The sequence below is a fragment of the Nestor notabilis genome, unplaced genomic scaffold, assembly GCF_000696875.1.
Source record: "Nestor notabilis isolate BGI_N333 unplaced genomic scaffold, ASM69687v1 scaffold26632, whole genome shotgun sequence".
Classification (NCBI taxonomy): domain Eukaryota; kingdom Metazoa; phylum Chordata; class Aves; order Psittaciformes; family Psittacidae; genus Nestor; species Nestor notabilis.
In genome coordinates, this window is record NW_009919112.1 from 1 (window position 1) to 20,516 (window position 20,516).

A 20,516-nucleotide genomic window follows, 5' to 3' on the forward strand; every position below is an offset into this window, starting at 1 on the left:
TGGCTGCTGCCCCCGACAGGGAGATCCAGGAGGAAGAGCTGCGGAGATTCGCCACCCGCGTCGCCGCCCTCCTGCAGGGCCCGGAGCTGGGCGCTGAGGCCGCGGACTGCCTGCAGAGGCTGCACCTCACCGTCGCTGCCACCAAGTACCCCCGCAAGTGAGTGGTTTGTGTCTCGTTTGATGCTCGCAAGAAGCAACGCGTTGCTTTCTTGACAGAAAGGGACAGAGGAAGCTTAGTGCTTGAAAGAGTCACACTGTTTTGAAAACACTGGGTTTGGTATAACTGTAAAGCCCCTCTTTGGCTTTTTTCCCCTCATTGCTAAGCAAAAGCTGCCCGTCTCCTTTTGCCGTGAGAATATCAACAGCTTGTGTCACTGAACTCTTCTACGCTGTGCTAAGGAGCAAAATTCAGAAGTGAAGGTGATAATTTGGCATTAGGCAGGGTCAGTGTCAAGGGAGATCATACCAAGAATAAGCAGGAAATAAACATCTGAATCTTTTCTTGCCTTGCAGTGATGATTTACTGTGTTCCTCTTGCAGGCTAGATGGCAAGTTTGTGGAACTGTTGCAGACAGTGCTGTGTTCACCCAAGAGCCCTGCGCAGATTCAGGTGCTATGTGCTGCCATCCTGAGAGAGATGTCACCTTGCAATGAGCTGATCCTGTCCTGTGATAAGATTCAAGATGCAAAGCTCCTGAGCCTGGTATCCTCCGTCCTTTTGGCGCAGGTAGATGACCTGCCAAGGCAGAAATCTTCCTTTGTCAGTAGGGACTTGCTTTCTGATTGCTCCCTGTTTGCTGAGCTCAATCAGAGTGAAAAATCGATTGGAAGGGTCTAGGAAAAAGCAAAGGCATTTCCATGCTCATTTTAAAACACTAATTATTCTGCTTTGTGTAGGAAAAAATGACAAGTTTTTGCATTTAGTATCTGATAACAAAGACTAAAAATTATGGTGTACAGAGACTGAGGACCTCAAGCAGGCTTGTAACTAACTGGCAGCAAAAAGGACCACTTTAGTGCTAGCTGCTATAATAGACTTCAAGTCAGGGCTGCTTGAAACTGTAGGGCAAAAGATTTGAGAGAATTTATTACTACTACTTTTCATGGCCCTGGCTTTCATGTTCAAAGGTAAAAATATATACATAGAAAGTATAAAACATGTAGGGCTATAAATGTGGATAGCACTTCAAAGATCTAGGTTTTCCATGGGAAAGAAAACATGAGGACCTTCCTGTTTTGAGTGCTGCCTGCACTGAGTGCCCTCTGGGGAATAAACTGGAAACTTTTTTTTCCCTTCTACTTCTTCTTTCACTATTATTGTGCCTGTTAAGATCAAAATATTTTTTTCTGCACCTTCTCATTCTGAGTTTCAGTGTGTGCTTAGAAGTGCCTCCTGTGTTGCAGATTACTCCTCTGAGTCTTACCTAGCTGGAGGAAATGAAAACATAGGAACAGAAAACAGTGACATATGTGCTGCCTTACAAAGCACCTCTCTCCCATATCCAGCCTTGACACCATCCTGCAGTACTACAATGTAAAATCATACCCTGGGTGTTAACTTTTGTTAAGAGTACAGCTAAAATCATGAAGGAGTTTTCATCAATTTTTGATGTTTCTAAAACTTAGTATATTTTAGCCATTTCAGTGTCACTTCTCTAACATGGGGTGCAGTGAGCAGCAGCCTCATTCATGAAAGCAGCCATACTTCAGCAGAGCCTTTAAAAACAACTGCATGTTTTCGTTTGTCACTGTTTTGGGTGGAAATCATCCTCCTTGTCTTTGCCCCTTTGCCCCCTTGTCTCTGCAAAGCCAATGTTCTTTTTGGAAAGCTGTTGGCTTTCCACAAAACACAGTCTCTAGTAGTTATAGCCACAGCTGTAACAGCCTCCAAAAGAGGAAGCTGCTGTATTTTCCACATTGTGAGAGTATGGACTAACCAGAGAGTCCTAGACCATGATAAACCAGTCAATTTTCTGTTTGGAAATCTCTAAATTAACAATTGAACCAGCAAACTGACCATGTGAGTAGTGGTTACTGCTAGAACTGCTCTAGAATTGGTGGATCATAGTGTTTAAATTGAAGACATCCATTGCAGTTGTTAATTTCCACTTACGGTGATGGTTGTCCACAAAGCTGTTGCTCTATTGCAGAAGATCTCTCTAAAATATAGTAGAATAGCCTGTGCTGTAAGTTCTTTTGATGTTTGACATTGGTATTGATGCCTGATGGAAGAGTCTGGATGGTATTGCACTAGTAGAAGATTATCTGCATAGCTCTACCTCTGCTTTATTTTTAAGGGAAATAAGAAGGTTGTGTCTTCTGTGGGGCAGTGTGTTGTGAAAGTCCTAGAAGGAAGACTACCTGAGGGTCAAGGTGCTCGGTACCTTCTTCCTGTCCTGTCAAATGTCATCAGACTTTCACCAGAATCCCTAACTGAAGGTAAATGTATAGGACAGCCTGAGATGACCATCTGGCTGTGACCTGTGTAGTGATTGGAAGCCTCACTGAAGTCTTTGGCTAGGAGTAGGACTTGGAAACTGCTGTTAGAGGTGACATCTCTGTCACAAGGAAAGTGAACTTATTGGGCAAGATACATTCTACCACTTAAAAATGGAACTGGGTCTTCAGCTGCTTTGGCTCCTTCTGGGGCCCAGAGTCTCTGTTCTGCATGGACTTGTGTCACACTAACACATACCCCAGCTAAGGTCTCCAGATGCAGTAGGAGTGTGAAACTGTAGCTATTCTGAAGGAGTGTAAGAGACAGAAACAGAGACATGCCTGTGTATCTGTTCAAGAGAACAGCAAAACCAAGTAGGTTTATTCTTCATAAGAGAGGTAGGACTGTACACGTAGTGGTGAACGATGTGCCCTGATGAGTAAACTGTATGAGAGCATTCCAGGTGTAAAATGGTGAGGAATTGTGTCATGAGCAAGAGTCTATTACTGGGAGTTTCCTGTGAGGTTTGTGTATGTCCTGCAGTATGCAGGAGCAGTTCTGGGGAGGATGCTGGGCCAGGGTGTATGGGCTGGCTGAGCAGGCAGGATTACCTGCCTTAGCTCCTGTGTGTTCTCTGTGAGGGATTTATTGCCTTTGTCTGCAGAGCTGAAGCCAGCCACTGCCTGAATAGATTTGACAGTATTTTTGCACCTTCCTCCTAATAGCATGTGGATGGAGACAAAGGAACAAGTGCCTCTTGACTCATCTAGTACCAGAAGTCCTTGATTCCAGCGCTCCCTCCTTGACTTTTTGTCTGAGGAAACAGGCAAAACAATCATGAGACTGACCCACTGGCTAGGAGTTAGAAAAAGACACAGGACTCTGAAATGAATGTGGGTGATACCGAAGTAGTATGAGGAGGACTACAGGGCATCCACCTTGGGGTACCAATTTCTTTGCTGAGTCAGAGACGGTGGTCTAGGCTGGAGGAGAAGCACAGCAGTTGAGGGGTGGCAGAAGCTGCTTCTCTGCCCGATCTAACAATGACCCTGTGACTTTCCTTGTACAGAGCAGACCAATGTAGTCAGTAAAAAGATGGCAGACTGGCTGAGGCATGCGAGTATTCAACAAGGAGTCACTCAGTCCTCTGGAGGCTTCTTCAGTCCCAGAAGCAGACAGGTAAGTGATCATCTCACTGGAGCATTTGTTAGTTACCTGCTGTTTCAGGTTCCCAGAATCAGCTTCTTTTGGGAAATGGTAACCTAGGAATGCCAAGACACAAAGGAAAGTGAAGTAGAGGGATTTATAGCTCCAAGATTTAGGAGTTCTACTGAAGAACCAGAGGTTTGATCCTTGAAGTAGTTTTGAGGGAGAAGTCTTTTAGTTACCATGTACCTCAGAATAAAAGCTGATTGCAAACAAGGCCTGGGTCAGAAAGAGGGGAGTGTTCCAGCTGGGGAAAGGATCCAACAGAGCTGGCTTTTCTCTCTCTGGATAACTGCCCCCCTGCAGGCCCCAGAGGACATATAAACAGGTGTGACCTGTCTCCATGGGCTCAACAGAGTTTTCCCTCCCTTCTCACTTAGCCTTTCCCTGGGCATCTGACCTGCTGCATCTTTTCTCACAGCCTGGTCCTGTCACCGAGGTGGATGGGGCTGTCACCACAGACTTCTTCACAGTGCTCTCAGTGGGTCAGTGCCACACACAGGACCAGTGGCTCAACATGCAAGCCTTCTCCATGCTGCGGAAGTGGCTGCTGTGCTACGGGGACAAGGAGTTGAAGACCCCTAATTCAGGTACAAGCTGAAGGGCTGCAGGCCTCTGGGTTGCCCCCTCAAGAAGGGTGTGTGCTCTGTGATGATTAGGTGGCTGCACCAGCAACCCAGCAAGTGGCAGGAATAGGGGCAAGGGTTTAGAGCTCATGGACTAGGAGCAGGGAAACTCTGGGAAGGAATATCAGAAAACCTCCTGACTCATCCTTACTGACCCTTCATGAGGAATTACTTGTTCAGTGAATCCCCTGGTTTCAGGCACAACTCTGTGGGTCCCTGAAAAAAAGGCCTGGGTGGTGGGACACAGCATCTCCTTAGTGTTCTCATAACAATTCCTTCTTCCCCAGCCTGCTTTTCTTCCTAATGCACTCAGGGACTAAGAGCTCCCTTGCCGTTACTGAGCAGTTGTGTGGGTTACATTGCCCATGACATGAGCTGATACATGGGAACCTTGATTCTGTAGGTGACAAATCAGGAATGGACAGCTCTGTTGTGTCCATGGTCTCAACTACGTCCGCATCTGGTCGCCTGCTTCCCCCAAAGGAGCATCTGCGGGAGAAAGCCTTCGAGTACTGCCAGCGGCTGATTGAGCAGAGCAACCGGCGTGAGTCTTGCCATGAACCCTCCTTGGAGTTCTCTTGGTAGTATTGCTGAAAGTGTTTCTGGTTCATTGCCTCTATGGGCTGGGATCTGACTCCCTAAACTCCACAGTCAGGCCATAGGCATAGGACCTGCTGCAGCTGCTGGTGAAAGTCATTGACCAGCCCTGAGCTGGGGTGCTGGGAGGGATTTGGAGGCAATGGCCGTGTTCTGACTCCTACCCTTGGTTTGCAGGGCAAGCTGTGGAACCTGGTTCTCATTAGCCTGGAATTGGGATTAGTATGTGTTCCCAACTGTCCTAAAATCTGTTAGTGCTCCAAGTGACATCCTAACGTCCCTGTTTGGACTCACAGTTTAACTTGGACTTCTTTCTCTGGCAGGACCCCTGAAGAAAGATGATGGTGACCTCCAGAAAGCTGTAAGTACACAGAGGTGGGGCTGAAGCTCTGGGAGTTTTGGCTTCTCCCACTCTGATGTGACTCTCTGTTCTCTTGCAGTGCCTCATTGAGGCAGTGACAATCATGGACATCATCTGCAAACAGGACTCCTCCTACGTGTACCATGCGGTCTCCTTCCTGAAAACCCTGCATGGCAGAATCTGTGGGGATGCTACTTATGCAAGAGCACTACTGCCCATTGCCCAGTTCTTCCTGAACCACAGTAAGTCATGAGCTCTCACCCTCTCCTCCATGATGTACTTTTGCATACTCTTAGCACAGCCTTTTCTCCTGGCTGTTTGCTGGCTGCCAGAGCCTTGGCTGTACTCTGGGATGCGTGATCCTACTCCAGGAGACCCAGGAGCTGGGATGTCCTGTGCTCTTTAGAAAAACATAACCCAGATTTGTCTTAGCCCCTGCAGCCCTTGTTGGCAGGGCTGCTGGGTGGGCTGTGCTCAGCCATGTGCTGTGTTCTCCCAGGTGAAATGGCAGCTGTGGACTCCAATGCAATCTACAAACACTTATTCACTGATATCCCAGCTCAGCATTTCCACAACCCATCACTGGCCTTCGAATTTGTCCAGTTCTGCAAAGAGAACAGCCAGCTCTTCACTGAGACCTCCAGCATATTCAGGCAGAGCTTCCCAAATCTCTTCAAGGTACAGCTTGCTGGAGCAGTGCAGGAGAGAGCCTGTTGCATGTTCCTTTCTGTGCCCCAGAACTTCCTGTTTGCACCCCAGACCTCTTCATGTGCCTCCACGGCAGTGCTGGGGAGGGCACACACAAGGACTGTTACAAAAGCAAGTGTGAGTTTGAAGAGGAAAGAGGGTTCTGGGTATGATTAGCACTGCCACTAGAGGAGAAGCTGTGTTCATGTTACTGCCTGTGGGTTGGAAAGCAGCGAACACAGTTAAGACACAGCACTTCGTTTCTGGAAAACTTTAATAAAGTTGCAGCTTGCCAGCCACTAAACCAGCTGCCAGATGTCTGTGTTGAGCTTCCAGCAGCCCCCAGGTCTTGACCAAACCCTCAGACTTCTCTGGTTTTGCTTTTAAGAAGTGACTTTCCCTTCCCTGTCCCTTTCAGTCACAGTGTGAGAATCATCTGGGTGTGTGCTGGAGTAGAATGGATAATGCAGCAATTTGTGCTTGTTCCTTGCAGTTCCTGGCGTGGAACAGCCCACCCCTTATCTCAGAGTTTGTGGATCTTCTCCCGTTTCTGCTGGATGCAGGCACAGCCATTGAGATCTTCCATTTGCTTCTTGACCTGCCCTGTTTGACAGCAGCTCTGGACATCCAGCTGAGGTAATGCTACCTTCTGTTCCTCCCACTTGCTAATCAGTGTATTGATGGTGACCATGGTCTAGTATGCCTTTCTGTGAGCCTCAGCTGCCCTCTGGCTGCTGCTGTCACAGAATGAGAGGCATCTGCTACAGTCAAGTTAACACAAAGCTGCACAGATGCCAGCCTGGTTTTCCCAGTAATGTGCAGTAAATGGGAAGAGAAGGCAACTGGCTCTTACACTTTAGTACATTCCCATCTACATATCTGGCTCCAGAGAGTTGCCACATGCAGGAGTGTCTGCGATGAGCCACCACCTCAACACAGAGGTGTGGGCTACCTGGTTTTTCCTCCTGCTCATACTCCTCTTTTCTGGCTTTCATCTCCTGGGGGCATACAGAGGTTTTTCCTGAGGAAGAATTATTAGGAACTTTGAGTTGGGATAGGACTGAAACTGACTCTTACTGGAGTGTTTACACTCATCCTAGAGGCAAGATGTTGGTGGGCTTTGATGAGTGAGGGATACAGAGCACCATTTCCCCTTTCTTAGGACTGATACAGAAGCAATTTTGGAGCTATTGTCTGAGCTCGTAATTTTCTGTCATCCAGGTTCTCAGGCCTCCAAAAGGCCTGGATTAGACCAATTTGCTGTCCCTTTTTCAGTGGAAAGGGGATTATTCCATTCTACAGGATTCCAGCTGTGTCCTGTTCTATTCTCATAATGCAGCACATTCTTTTCTGTTAGGTCAACTGCTCTTCCTACCTCCAAGAGGGCTGCCAGCAACCCATCTGTGAAGCCAGCAACCTGTGTGGAAGCCTTTCGCCATCCCCTCTACAAAAGCATGTTCCAGTATCTTCTGCGCACCAGTTCTACTTCTGAGGATGCCCCAGAGAGGTGTGAGGCTGCTGCAAGAGACTGCCACAAGGGTTTGGTTTAGAACTCCTGCTCTGGGAGGCAGCACTGGGATTGATGGGGAAGGTGTGGCCACTCTCAGCTGGGGTGAGATGCATTTGGTCTTCCCTGTGTTAGCTTTGCCAAGCGCTCAAAGGCCTTGTTGTGGGGTTGGAAGAGGGCAGCCAGGAGAGTAGCTGGGAACAAGCTTCCGTAGTAACTCTGCTGTTACCCACAGGCTGATTCCACTTCGGCAGCTGCTGGGATCCCTGGCCAGCAGCCCAAGGGTCGTGCAGTGTTCAGAGACTGTCCCTGTCTTACTGGAGCTCTTTTTCAGGGTGGTGGCAGAGGTAAGCCCTTTTGGGGGAGTTTGGTTCCCAGTCATGCTGGGGGTAATCCCTCGTTACATGAAGAGCAGTCACAGAAGCAAAATTGTTAAGACACTGCAGCTTCAACAGAAAGGGTGCATATGGGGAGGGTGGGATGGTCTAATAGTGGCATGAGCCAGCACTGAGCTGGCTACTTCATCCAGAGAAGCAGAAAAGGTGATGTTCTCTCAGTCAGCTGAAAAAGAGTTGGGTAACAGCAGAATGAGTGCCTGGTACTGGCTTTGTGCACTGCTCCCCTCCTGCTAGATCAGGCTGTTTCTGTGCTGGCTGTCTTACCTGGCTGGTTAGTTTGGGTTTTGGCTGCTGGAAGCCACTGGTGTTGCTGAAACAAGGGCTGTTTGTCAGTTTGCAGATGGGCCACTGATAAACCAGCTGGTGGTGCTGCTGCTGCAGAGGAGTGACCAGCTCTATGAGATCCCAGCATTTAAAGATGACGTGTACAGGTAAGACGGGACACAAGGCCCAGCCAAGCTTCCAGCCCATCCACTGCCTGCAGCCTGGCAGCCCAAGAGCCTTTTCAGTTGTGGTCCAGTCCCTGCTGCGACACAGAGTGTGCAGCCACTGTGCCAGGGGCTGGGTGCTGCCAGCACCAACTTGGTTTGGTGATGACCACCTTGCCTGTAGTCTGAGCTCTGCCCATCTCTCCTCTCCAGGGTGCTGAGCTCGCAGCTGGTGATGCTTTGCAGTCTGCACCCTGCACTCATTGTGGAAGTGTCCACGGAGATTCTGGAGTTCTCAGGAATGGTCAGCAATGTCCAGAACAAGGAGCCCATCTTCACTCACATGGTAAGCAGGGCCTGCTTCTGGCACAGGTGGCTCCAGACTGCAGTGTGATCTGTTGATCACCTTCCCTTTCCTCCTCTCTTCTGTCCTAGTATTAGCTAATCTGATTTGCTTTGATTCCCTTTCCTTCTGCTTGCCCTGAACCACCTCTGCCTGTGCTTCAGGTCTGGGCTATTGGAGAGTACATGTCTGTGTCCTACGACAAGCGCTGCACTGCGGAACAGATCAACCAGTTCTTTGAAACTCTAGAGGTTGTGCTGTTTGAAATCACCCAGCTCCGACCACTGGCCAGCATCCCCCGCTATGCACCCAGCACCATCAGTGCCCTTATGGCCACCTTGACCAAGTTGGCAGCTCGCAGCCAGGACTTGATTCCCAGGTGAGGATGGATGGCAGGAAGGACTAAGGGCTGAAATGTGCATCTCATGGGTCCAAACACAGATCTTTGCTAGTGTTAAATAATCGAGCTTGGCAGCTGATGGAACCTGAAACTGAAACAGGATAGAGGAAGCAAGCTGTGGGGGAGCACAGTTTGGATTCCTCTGTTGACTAAGGCTCTGTGCCTCAGGAGGAGGGGTTCGTAGCATCTGGTGTTCATCTGCAAAAGTCTTTTGGAGTACACAGACTTAAGTAGTGACCTTACTGGGTGCAAAGGTCCTGCAGCTGATGTCTGTGTCCTTCTCTCCTGCAGAGTGTCCATGTTCCTGTCCAAGATGAGGACATTTGTGCAGAGCCCGGCTGTCAGCTCTGTTTACTGCAAGGCAGACCTTGAGGAGCTCCTTATCCGTGCAACTGAGCTCATGAACCTCCTGAAAATGCCAGATGTGGCTCAGTTTGTGTTCACACCACCCTCAGCTGCGGGAATTACACGGTTCCAAAGAGAAGTGAATGACTCCCTCCCTTTTGCCCTGAGGATGGTCACCCATCTCCTAGAGCCAGCTCCTGGCTGCATGCCACGGTGAGGGCATGAGGTTTCTGAGAGGCTCCAGCCTCTGTTGCAACTCACTGGACACTGCTGATGCTACAGCTGAGGCCCTGCTCTTCACTGGAAATGAGGAACAAACGGTTGTGAATGAAACAGAAAACAGGAACAAGTAGAGCTGAACTCTTCTCGTGTGAGGCTGTTTGGGTTTCTTTTCTCCTAACACTGGTTTCATTTCTATTTCCTAAGTTAGTTTTATCTCTCCCTGGCAGTAAGGATTGAAAATCCCAGTGGATTTGTGTGGATGTGGCAGGAGAACAAATGCATGCATTAACCTGCCAGCATACCATGTCCCTGTGGAGACATACTTCTTCTCTCCTCTCCTCTGACTTGTTTCTCCCTCTCTTTTGCCCTCATTATACCCTGGCTATGCATGTGCTGCTTTTATTGCCTCTCTGCTTACAGCAGATCGGCCAAGCAAAGGCCCGTGCAAGGTAGAGAAAGCAGAAGTGACTCCAAGTCTGTTGTAAGCCCTCACTGCTCTTCTGCCTTACCTTCAGAGGGAACATGTTGAGATCCAAGAGGCAGCTACCTGAGCAGAGCTTAGAGCGATTTATTGATCCAGTTTATTGTTGACACCAAGAGCATTTCTTAGCATACATCAGCCCCGTGTCAAACAGGCGCCATGCTGTGTTCTGTATCTGCATGAGAAGTGTATACACATTCGAGCTGTACAGTATAAACAAATAGGGGAAGTAAATACATCCCACTGCTCCTCCCAGGAGAAGCAAGCCCTCATGCACGCTAGTAAATAGCAGGGGTTATTTACAGTCTGTTTCAGTGCCTGACTGCACTGTGAGCGACACAGCTCTGGGGCTGATTCTCACCTCCAGGGATGCCTGGAGTCAGGCTTGGTGGGGAGCAGAGGGTTGTATTGGTACCACTGGAACTTGCCAGGGTGCAGCCCGAGTACTGTCTAGTGCAAACTGAGCCTCCCCTGAGCCCTGGCTCCTGGGCAGAGGGGAGTGAGGAGTGCATGCAGCTTGCCCAGGGGCCCTGGCAGCCCATTTCTTGCCCTACAAACCTGCTGAGCTCCTTGGAGGATGAGAGGTCAACGTACTTACATGATACAGTGGAGTGAATCACCATGAGCCCTGTGGGGCCCTGAGCCTTTGCTTGCCTGCCTGGTACAGCTGAGTCAGTGGCACGAGGGATGCTTTGCTCCCAGTCCCTGCTGGGGCAGCTGCCCAGGCTGGTTGGCATGAGCATGGCCTAGCAGCGAAGCAAGGCACTAGTGTCTCAGTGAAAGTGCTTTGTCCCTCTTGCCCTAGAAAAGGCAGGCCAGGCTGTGTAGAAATCCAGTATTGGAGTATTTCCCCTATGCGGATTATTTTGACATCTCTCCTGCAAAGTGCAAGACTAAGCCCAGAAACCAAAACTACAGCAGTGAGGTTTAACTAAGGCCAACCCTGTTAAACATCCCTTTTTTAGCATCACGGCCCTCAGAGCATTGTTGTGAGATGCAGTGTGAATATCCGATTTGCTGCCAGAGCCTAGACCGTGCTGGTTTAAGTGCAGGGTGTGATGTAGGGCTTTGTGGCAGGCTGTTCTAATAGGGTTTGGCTAAACTAGGTCTTGGTATCAGTCTATATGTGGAAATGAGGTCAGGTTTATCCTGCGAATGCTGTTAAAGTCACAGGGAGGACTTGGCAGGCAGGAGGCAGCCACATGGTGGAGCTGCCACCTCGGCTCTGCTGAGGCCACTGTTGGAGCAGCCACCAGAGCTCCTTCTGAGACATTCAAGACTGACCTTCCAAAGGGGAGCTTCTGCTGCCCATCATCACCCATCAGCTCGTCAGCAGCATGCACTTCTGAGATGCTCTGAGCTGGGCAGGAAACAGGGTGGCCTTACAATGGCCTGGCAAAGTAGGAGTGACACCAGGACATGGTGTTAAGATGTCATTTGTCCGCCTGGGCTAGTGTCAGCACTCTGCCGAGCTTGCTCAGGTTCCTGGTGGCCATAGCCCCTTGGATAGGGTGACAGCTCTGTGGGGAAGGTCTCTGCTGAGTCAGTCCTGGGCTCTTCCTGCCAGGATCACGGTGCCAGCGCCAGGTAGTAAATCTGCTGCATGAGCAAGGGTGAGAGCATCTTCTTCATGGGCTCTCCTCAGGGCTCCAGGGGAACTGCTGGTGGTGTCAGCCCTTTGCTGTAGCTGCTTCCCATCCCAAAGGAGGCCTGGGGGCAGTGTGGTTGTAGCCAAGCAGCAGAAAGGCACCTGACTTAGGGTATGGCACCAGGGAACTTATCTTCTAGCAATGCATCCTGCTTCGAATCCCGCTTTGGGTGCTTGTGCTGCCTTTATCACTCGCACAGCTGGGCACCCTTTTCCAGCCTGATGTGCCAGCACCTCAGGTGGTCACTGCCACAGCAATGTGCCAGGCCTGCCCCACATGCCAATCTTTAAATCCCAAAGGTGTTTCAAGCCTTCTGCCTGCCAGCATGGAGAAATCACACAGGGCTGCCAGCCTAGGGGAATGGAGAAGTTGTGAGGGGAGCATCTCCTTCCTGCCCTCTGCCAGAGGGGACAAAGGACCAGGAAAGCTCCTGAGAAGGATAACACATGGTATAAGGTGAGGCCGGGCAATGGATCAGGAATGATGCTCCCAGCCAGTGCAGTGGGAGAAGCGTTCACCTCCCTTGCAAGTCCTTTAATCCACTGCAGTGCAGGGGCAAGGTGTCGATAAGCAAATCCAAGGGTGGTTATGGAGTCCTGGGCCTCCCTCTTGCACTCCAGGCTTCCCCAGGGTCAGCCTTAACCAGAGCTGCCCCCACAAGCTGCTGCAGAAGGACCCTCGTACCACAGGGACTAGGAGGAAGATGAGCTGGAACTGATTTTTTTGGCTATTTCCATGTCTGACTTGGCAACCAGGAACCGCAGCTTCTTCCCTCCGGAGCGGATGAGGTCCACCGCACTGCAGAGAGCAACAACAGGGAGAGGGGTGAATTCTGGCTCTCTACACATTGGCAGCCCCCCGGGAACCTGCCAGGTCATGGACATGTAAAAAACACACACCCCATTTGCAAAACAGCGCTCTGCAGGGTGCAAGGTACCCCGTTCCACCGCCTTTGAGAGGAAGCCTGGGGTGGGCTGGGGGGTTGGAGCAGCAGTGCATTGCTGAGACCCACCTCTGGAGCAGTTGTGGCTCCCCGATCCCTATTCCAAACCCCCCTATAGCTGCCTTTCCCTCTTCCCAGTGTCCTGGGTAGGTCTCTCCTCTCTCTGCAGCTTGCCTGTACTGCAGCATCCTCTACCTTGCTGGCTGTACCAGGGACTTAGAGACCCTGTGCAGCTCTTTGCTGCAAAACAGCTGAAAACCTGGCCTTGAGCAGTAACTCCCACAGAGCTGATGCCAGCCCAGGCCCCCAGCAAGGTGCAGCTCACCTTTGGTAGTCTGCCCCGATGAGACTGGTGCCATTGACAGCCAGGATGCGGTCCCCGATGGAGAGCCTACCATCAGTGGCTGCGGGGCTGTCCTCGATCAGTGTGCGGATGTAGATCCCAGGGGAGCAGAGAGGAGTGTGCTGTTGGCAGGGAAAGGTGGTGAGTGACCAGCTGGGGCATAGGGGACATGAAAGGTTTGTGGTCCCAAAAGGCTGAGCTCTCCAGGCAGGGTGACTGTCCCCTGTGGATCACAGCCAGGTGGGTGCCTGATGCCAGTTGGGACCTTGGAAGCACTGGGGAACTTGATGGATGGGAGCTGGGGATGGTGACACTAACAGTGACAGGAAAAAATGCAAGCCTTCAGTTTTATATCAATTTATACACGGAAAGGAGAGGTGGGGGCAAGCTTTTCTTGTTCAATTTAATTAAGAGTAAAGCATCATTAACCTGCAGCCATCTTGGGATGGGAGCTCTTTGCTCTTTGTCCCAGCAGCTCCGTGATGCCCTGTTTCCTACTGACTAATGCACTGCCGTGAAAGGCCACTTAGTAAGATGATCCACCACACTAAGCCAGATTGCAACGTCCCCTTGAGCAATGAGTGCTGTTGTTGGAGCAGTTCTGGCACCCTGCGAGCTTCCCTTGCCACCCGCTGAAGGGTGGAGGAAAGACCTCAGCTGAGTCATTTTCCTTCCACCAGAGAGCTGAGCCTGTCTGCTCCCTCCAGCTGCAGGACAGCTGTGATGGACTTAGCGTGCCTGGCACAGCAACCTGGGAGCAGAGATCTGCTCCTCCTGAGAGATCCATCTATGCCTCATTTTCCATAGGAGAAGCACTCTAACTGCCATGGGAAGCTATTAGCTTCTCGATGGCTTCACATGTCCCACTCCAGCTCTTTGGAGGGGCATCAGCCCTGTCCCCTGATGGGTGAGGACTCACCAAGCCATCAATCAGCCCCATCCCCAGCCCGATGGGTCCTCTCTCCAGCTCCACCACGAAGACGTAACAGAAATCATCGGTGGCAGAGCTGCGGCTGGAAGACTCTGGCGTGGGGTAGTCATAGGGGGTTGGTGAGCATCCTGCCAGCAGAGAGACTGGATTACCACTGTGGCATCACCCAAACCAGCCTCACAACCCCCCAAACCCCATCAAAGCCAACCTTGGGTACCCCCAGGGCCCGAGCTGGATGTGATGCTTCATTTGCTCTCCTTGTCCAAACATGGACAAGGTCCCCATAGGAACCAGGGATGGAGAACAGCAGCAAACACCCTCCTGCCCCAATTCTGCACCCCAAATCAGGCCAGTGCCAGCTGTCATTACCTTCAGGGGTGCTGCCTTTGGTGCCATTCATTCCGTTCCTCCGGGGGTCCTGCAGCCCTTTGCCAGTGCCCTGTGGGGACTCCGGGCTGATGGAGTCGAAGTTCAGGGGGGTGGTGGGGGGTGTCAGCAGGCAGGAGGGGTCTGTGAGTGCTGGGCCAGTCTTGGGGGCCAGGCCCCTGCCCAGCTGCAGCTGCTGGAGCCTCTCCCGCTGGGACCCTCTCCTGGAGCTGTGGCTCACTGTCGGGGTGCTCACAGGGGCAGCCATTGGTGGCCAGGCAGAGCAAGGGGCTCCCCTCCGGCCCGGTGCAATGGTCCTCCTGGGTGATGGTGCTCCCCAGGACAGCAGCAGGGCTCCCGCTCACCTCCAGGACATCAGCCATGGTGCATGCCTCTTCCTTAAGGAGAGAAATGCTCTGTGGGACCCCCTGCATGTGCTTGTGACACCCTACTGCAGCCCACCACCCTGTGTGCTCTGCAGGCAGGATGGCTGCTGGCTCCCGCCCAAGCTTTGGCAATTCAGACCACTGCTAGGGCTTGTCGTGGCTTCCCAGCACAGTTCCACACCCCAGGTGTGTGGCCAGGACTGTACTGGGGATGCTCACAGCCAGCCAGGATGGGATTCCTGGTCATGTCTGTGCTGGGGGATCTCCCTGCAGGAGGATACTGGGGAAGCAGGGTCCCTGATGTGGCACAAGGCTGATGGGAGGAGGTAGCAGTGCCTGTAGGTGCCGCAGTCAGTGGGGAGAGAAGAAGACCTACTGGAGGAATGTCCCCCCCAGGGAGCTGGAGATGAATGGCAGTTGAGCTTTGCACCTGTAGCATGTCTCACCCTCCCTGTGCTTTATAGGCATTAGCTAATCGGTGCTTTTGTGCTTGCCTGGCTACATGGGGACAGGCAGGGTGCAGGGCAGGGAGGACCAGGAACATGCAGGGAGAAGGGTAGTGCTGCCTGCAGAAATCCCCCCTTCCTCCCTCCTGCCCACTAACGAGATTGCTGGGACCAGCCTGTCCTTCCTGCTCAGCTTCCCACTCCCCCCAGGCTGGGGGATTAACAGCACTAATCCCTCCAGCAGCTCTACATGAGGGCATTGCTGCAGCAAGCCCTTGGCACTGAGCTCAGAGGGGTCTCCAGAGGGATCAAAGCCCTCCTGCCCACCCAGGAGAGGAATAGCCCCTCCAAGGGGTACAGGCTACCTTTGGTGGTGCTGAGCCTGGCCCCTCGCTCATGCTGGGGCTCTTGCTCTGCAGGCTCCAGAGGAAGTGGCGGATGTAAAGGAGGTGCCTGTAGATGTTGTCATCCAATGTCTCCACCTCCAGGTCCACCTTGAAGCCCGCGCTAGGCAGGATGATGGGCGGGTGGTTGTCGAAGGACTCCAGCATCTCATCTGAAAGGCAGAGGGAGGGAGGTTAACACTGGCCTGGCTGCATCCCACTCCTGCCTTCTGACTCGTGGCCACATGTGGTCTCCCAGCTGGGATCAGGGACATGGTGAGCTGCAAGGCAGCAGCATTCTCCATTTGGGAACACAGAAAGAGCCCCAAGCCCTTCTGAGTGCACTTTACGTCCTTTGCACTATCTGAATCACAGTGCCACTGTTATTCCCAATCACTGTAGTTATGACAGGAGTCCCAGGGAGAAGAATGGAGTTGCCCACTTGGCTTCTGCATAAAATCCTTGGAGGAAGCCTGTGTATAACCAGAACACAGTGATCAGAGCAGCACTGAGCACGAAGCCGGGGGCTCACCAGGCTGGAAGGTGGCCGGGCTCTCCTCCTTGGGCTGCCACGCTGCGATGCAGCCCACATCCATCACTGCCTGGCACTGGCTCAGCACCCGGTGGAGCTGCGCAGGGCTCAGTGCTGGGAACTCGGCTCGCAGGGTGGACCAGGTCATCTGGGTGAGGAGACAGAGCACGGGGCAAAAGGCAGAGGTGAGGAGCTGCTTTCTCCAACAAGCAGGAGGAGGAATGGGAGGGAGAGGACAGGCAAGATGGAATCACACACTGGTTTGGGTTGGAAGAGACCTTAAAGCTCGTTCACTTCCAACCCTCTGCCACAGGCAGGGACACCTTCCACTAGAGCAGGTTGCTCCAAGCCCCATCCAAAGTGGCCTTAAACACTCAAAGATGGAGTGAACCTGAGCATCCCTTCTGATACTGCCCATGCAACCAACCCAGGAAGCGGCAGCTGGTGACAGGCTGCAGAAGAAGGGACATATCATGGTAGGGACCCCCAGACACCAAGTGGTGCTTCTCCTGCCCGTGTCCATCCCGATGCCAGGCACCCCTCACCTGCACCAGCTGGGAGCCGGGCATGGCCAGCAGATTGGCCACGTTGGCAAGTTTGGCGAAGAACTGCTGAGCGAGCTGCTCGAAGCCAGCACCACGCAGCCACTCCAGGAGCAGCCGCACGCTGGCACGAAGCTTCACCCCCTGCGACCAGTGGAAGCAGCCAAGAGAGGGGCCTGAGGAGGCAGAACATCCATCAGCACTGTCAGGGAACAGGTCACCTTGCCTTCGGCTGGAACCCGGGGTAGGGCTGCCCCAGGGAAGTGAAATAGATGCAGGTTAATGTCCCCAGCATCCTACAGCTGTAACTACTGATGGTGGCTGGACCTCACCTGGCACTAATAGCAGTGTTAATGAGGGCTAATGAGCACCTCAGTTAGAGAGCAGGCTGCAGTAGTTTATTACTGAGCTGACCCTCTGAGCTGCTCTTAGCATCCTCTGCTCTTACAGGGGGTGAGGATGGGGCACTTGTGAGATTAAATCCCTCCTGGGAATGGGGATGGCAACTAGGTCTGTGTTTGACCTCCCCATGCTGAGACTTGCCCATCCCCAGCCCCTTCAAGCTGCTTGAAGCCCCCTCCCTCCTGTACCCCTCAAGGTGGCACTGGGATGGATTGGAGGATCTCCCAAAAGCTCGATGCCCTGTGGGTTACCCAGTCCAGGCTGGGTGTTCAAGGAGGACTGACCCTTATCCAGGAGCTGGTTGAAGAGCAAGGTGTTGGAGAAGAAGAAGAGGTAGGCGAACATCTGGGAGGTGATCTCAGGGTGCACTTCGTACTGGCGCAGCAGGTCTAGTGCTGCCTGGTAGATGAGCACAACCCTGCGGAGCTCCTCGGGCAGCGGCGGGTTCGCACGCCAGCTCTCCTGGCTCTCGTTCTGGAAGGGGTTGCACTCCAGCAGCGCGGGGAGCGACACGTACAGACACTGCAGAGAGAGCAGTGTTCTGCTCACTTCACACCACAAGGATCCAGCTTCTTTCCCCCTTCTTTTCCTCTCCATAAGCCAAACCCTTCTGACCGCCTCACCTCCACAAGCCAAGCAAACCTCCTGGTGCTGCTCTGGTAAGGGGCTGCTCCGGCTCACCCCTTGCCTCGATGTGCTCCAGTATTGCACAAGGATATATTTAAATTACATATAAATGTTAAATATAAAAATTAATGTTTCTGTCACTTTTAGCAGTTGGAGGTGACAGCATGGGAGAGCTCAGATAAAGGGATCTGAAACTGATCTGAACCAGGGCAGGATCGGTTGGGAACAAGAGTGAAAGAAAAACCAGGACTGATGGGGATGACCTTTCCCAATGGATTAAATGGGAGAGCAACACCTAGCACCCACTCCTGCTAAGGGGAAGGTGAGCAATCCCTGCGTGCTGACACCAACACACAGCAGCCTTTCTTCTGCCTCACACTGCCCGCTCTGTTCCCTGCTCCCGATGCTGCCTGGCTCTCGCGGTCCAACGGCGACAGTCCAGGGGCCCCTTTCCATCACACCCTGAATCACACCATTATGCCACGCTGGCTGGATCCAAACAGCTCTCCCCAAACGCCTCCCCTGAGCCGCTGCACTGCAGGCAAGGAAACACGCTGCAGTAATTCAATCCTTTTCCTGGGCTGTGACCAAATATCGGGACATTTCAGCCCAAAGGAAAACACCTCAGCGTGGTGCAACTGCCAGGATGTAAAAGCTTAAAGAAACCTTCTGCGCAATCCAAGAGCTGCTGGCGATGCTTGTGCCAGCCCCATGGCATGCTGCTCCCCTCCCTGTGAGCACATACCTTGGAGATGTAGTAGACACACTGCTGGAAGGTGTACATGATCACCTCCTCCAGCACCGTCATCGCCTCCTCGCTGGCTGTGATGGTCGAGGAGAAAAGAGACTCCTTGGAGCCTATGGGACAGAGAGAAGGATGAGGAGCAAAGCTGCAGCAGTGAAATGGGCTGAATTCACTGCTCCCAGATTCCCAGGGTGAGGTTATTGGTGTTCCCAGCCTGGCATCACCACCACAGCATCCCTCAACAGGGGCGAAGAGCCACTGGCAGCACAGCCCAGGGCTGCACTCCTCCTTCCAAGAGCATGATGGCCTATAGAGGTTCTAACTTGCTGCATAGAACAGAAAGTCTCTAAGGCTGATATAACCTCTTTTTTCCTTATTTTCTGTCTTCTTTTTGGCTGGCACTAACACGGGCTCACCAGTGAGCCTGCACACCCAGCAGCCACGGGGCAAAAAGCTGCCCCCAAAGCATTAACCACAAGCTGTTGTGGTGGAAAGGGGAGACTTGGCTGTGAACACAACACAACCTGGCCCTGAAGCTGAGCAGGACCACGGCAGGACGTGAGGCTGCTCCTCCTGCATGGATTACCCCAGCTTGCACCGCAGAGGTGTCCCTGCTGATGAGGATTATGGGGGTTAAAGGAGCATCTCAGAGGCACTGACCACTGGTTGCAACTGGGGATTAGCAGAGCAAAGGCACTCTGGCTGGAGAAGCAAGCAGGATGCTGTGTCCAGCCTTACCTTTGATGTCCAGCTCCTCCTCCATGCTTTGGATATAGGTGGGTGACTTCTGCTGGATGAAGTAAAGGACCTCGATGGCATTCGCCATCCAGAAAAGGATGTGCTGCAGGTCTGGGAGAAGGTCCGTGATGGAGAAGTGGGACAGGGCAGCAGGGTCCTGGCTGGGGAGACACAATGAGCATTATGGCTGCTGCTCCTCAGCATCCCCACTAAAGCTTTTGGGTAGAAAACAGCCAGCCTGGGGCAATGCCAGAGAGCTTCTGCATCCCCTCGCCCACATGCGTAAGGAAGACCCTTTACAAGCAAAAATCTAGTGGTTCCTGCTCTGTTGGATAGCAAAGGGGACCATGTGGGGGCCTGGGTGGCTGAGGGCTGCCTGGCCTTTGTGGGGTACCACTTTTGGGGGAGATTCCCCCTCATGGAGCTGAACTGCAGTAAATACTCATGCCTCTCCCCAAGAAGTATATGCTGCTCCTGCCAGCTCTGGACAGTTGAACCCAGCCCGCCCGCACCAGGCTGTTCAAAAATAAACCAAGCTAAATAAAAAGCATCTGGGAAGTTGCTCAACTGCTTTTTCCTGCTATAGGAAAGGCCTGGGAAGCATCCTCGGGAGCTCGTCCTAAAGGAGAGCTTGCAGCAAGCGCCAGCAGTTTCTCCAGATGCTGCTTTGGAGCCTGGATTTTGGAAGTGGCTGGGAAGCCAGCCCCCCTCAATGCTGTGATGGCCCCAAAGTGGTGCTCCCCACCCCTGTGCCACCATCTCTGGATGCACATTTGCAACAACCAGCCTCGTCTATACTCCACAGAGAGGTCTTCAGCACGAAAGTGGTGAGACCCTGTGCCAAGGCCATCCCTGCTGCATCCCTCAGGGATGATGAAGCCACATGTGCAAAGCCTTGGCCAGGTCTTGTATCAGAGAAGACCCCAGAGCTGCCGCAGGTCCTATTCCTTCCGAAGCTTGCCTGCTTTTCCAGCCCTACATGTTCCCAAGCAGGAGCCTTGCAGGCAGCATGGCAAAAGGACCAGAGAGCTGAATGCATGGGATTAAGCAGGAAAACTCAACGTGCATCGGTGCTGGGAGGGTGGTTTTAGCCAGCCACAAACTCCCCTCACTCATGGAGGAAGAAATGGGTTGAATTCTCCCCATTTGGGAGCAAAACAAGGCAAAGCAGCAGGCTGCACTTACTGCTGGGACTGCTTTTCGGCCAGCTCCCGTGTCCGCTCCTGGGCAGGGAGAGAAGGGGAAAGCAAAATGAAACCCAGTGGGACAAGGCGGCACAAGCATCACCCCAACCAGCACTTGCTGCCTCCTTGGAGGGGTATCAGCAGCACCCCCACCCCACCAGCACCCCCATCCCATCGCTGACTGACCCACACCGTCCTCTGGATCATTTTGGCCACTTTCAGTAGCAGCTGCCCGAAGTCTCCTGGCTCGAAGCTGGTGGC

The 20,516-nt window shown here is 52.5% G+C and overlaps 2 protein-coding genes across 2 annotated transcripts in view; one reads left to right on the forward strand and one right to left on the reverse strand.

Moving 5' to 3' along the window:
- Nucleotides 1–23: 23 nt before the first annotated feature.
- Nucleotides 24–9,584, forward strand: AP5Z1 (adaptor-related protein complex 5, zeta 1 subunit). Its single transcript, XM_010010093.1, has 16 exons — nt 24–157; nt 541–727; nt 2,298–2,439; nt 3,507–3,616; nt 4,065–4,233; nt 4,673–4,813; nt 5,190–5,227; nt 5,307–5,469; nt 5,727–5,905; nt 6,408–6,550; nt 7,272–7,421; nt 7,657–7,768; nt 8,153–8,250; nt 8,461–8,593; nt 8,755–8,969; nt 9,282–9,584. Exons 2-16 carry the CDS (start codon nt 638–640, stop codon nt 9,550–9,552), a joined length of 2,154 nt encoding a protein of 717 aa, XP_010008395.1. The 5' UTR covers nt 24–157; nt 541–637; the 3' UTR covers nt 9,553–9,584.
- A 2,795-nt stretch (nt 9,585–12,379) lies between these two features.
- The window catches only part of RADIL (Ras association and DIL domains), a gene marked incomplete at its 5' end in the record, with an annotated part of 8,874 nt that continues 737 nt past the window's right edge, over nt 12,380–20,516 (reverse strand). The window contains 13 exon segments of the mRNA XM_010010094.1: nt 12,380–12,485; nt 12,956–13,095; nt 13,893–14,032; nt 14,274–14,478; nt 14,480–14,668; nt 15,468–15,658; nt 16,018–16,165; nt 16,563–16,735; nt 17,246–17,483; nt 18,334–18,446; nt 19,072–19,232; nt 20,257–20,294; nt 20,442–20,516. Of these exon segments, the coding sequence (XP_010008396.1) occupies nt 12,380–12,485; nt 12,956–13,095; nt 13,893–14,032; nt 14,274–14,478; nt 14,480–14,668; nt 15,468–15,658; nt 16,018–16,165; nt 16,563–16,735; nt 17,246–17,483; nt 18,334–18,446; nt 19,072–19,232; nt 20,257–20,294; nt 20,442–20,516 (1,917 nt within the window).

Bases quoted from the DNA above. Each gene is read 5' to 3' on its own strand.
- AP5Z1 (XM_010010093.1), top strand. From the start codon at position 638: ATGTCACCTTGCAATGAGCTGATCCTGTCCTGTGATAAGATTCAAGAT. The intron at 5,228-5,306 runs GTAAGTACACAG...GTTCTCTTGCAG, and splicing joins ATGGTGACCTCCAGAAAGCT to TGCCTCATTGAGGCAGTGAC. The intron at 5,470-5,726 runs GTAAGTCATGAG...GTGTTCTCCCAG, and splicing joins CCAGTTCTTCCTGAACCACA to GTGAAATGGCAGCTGTGGAC.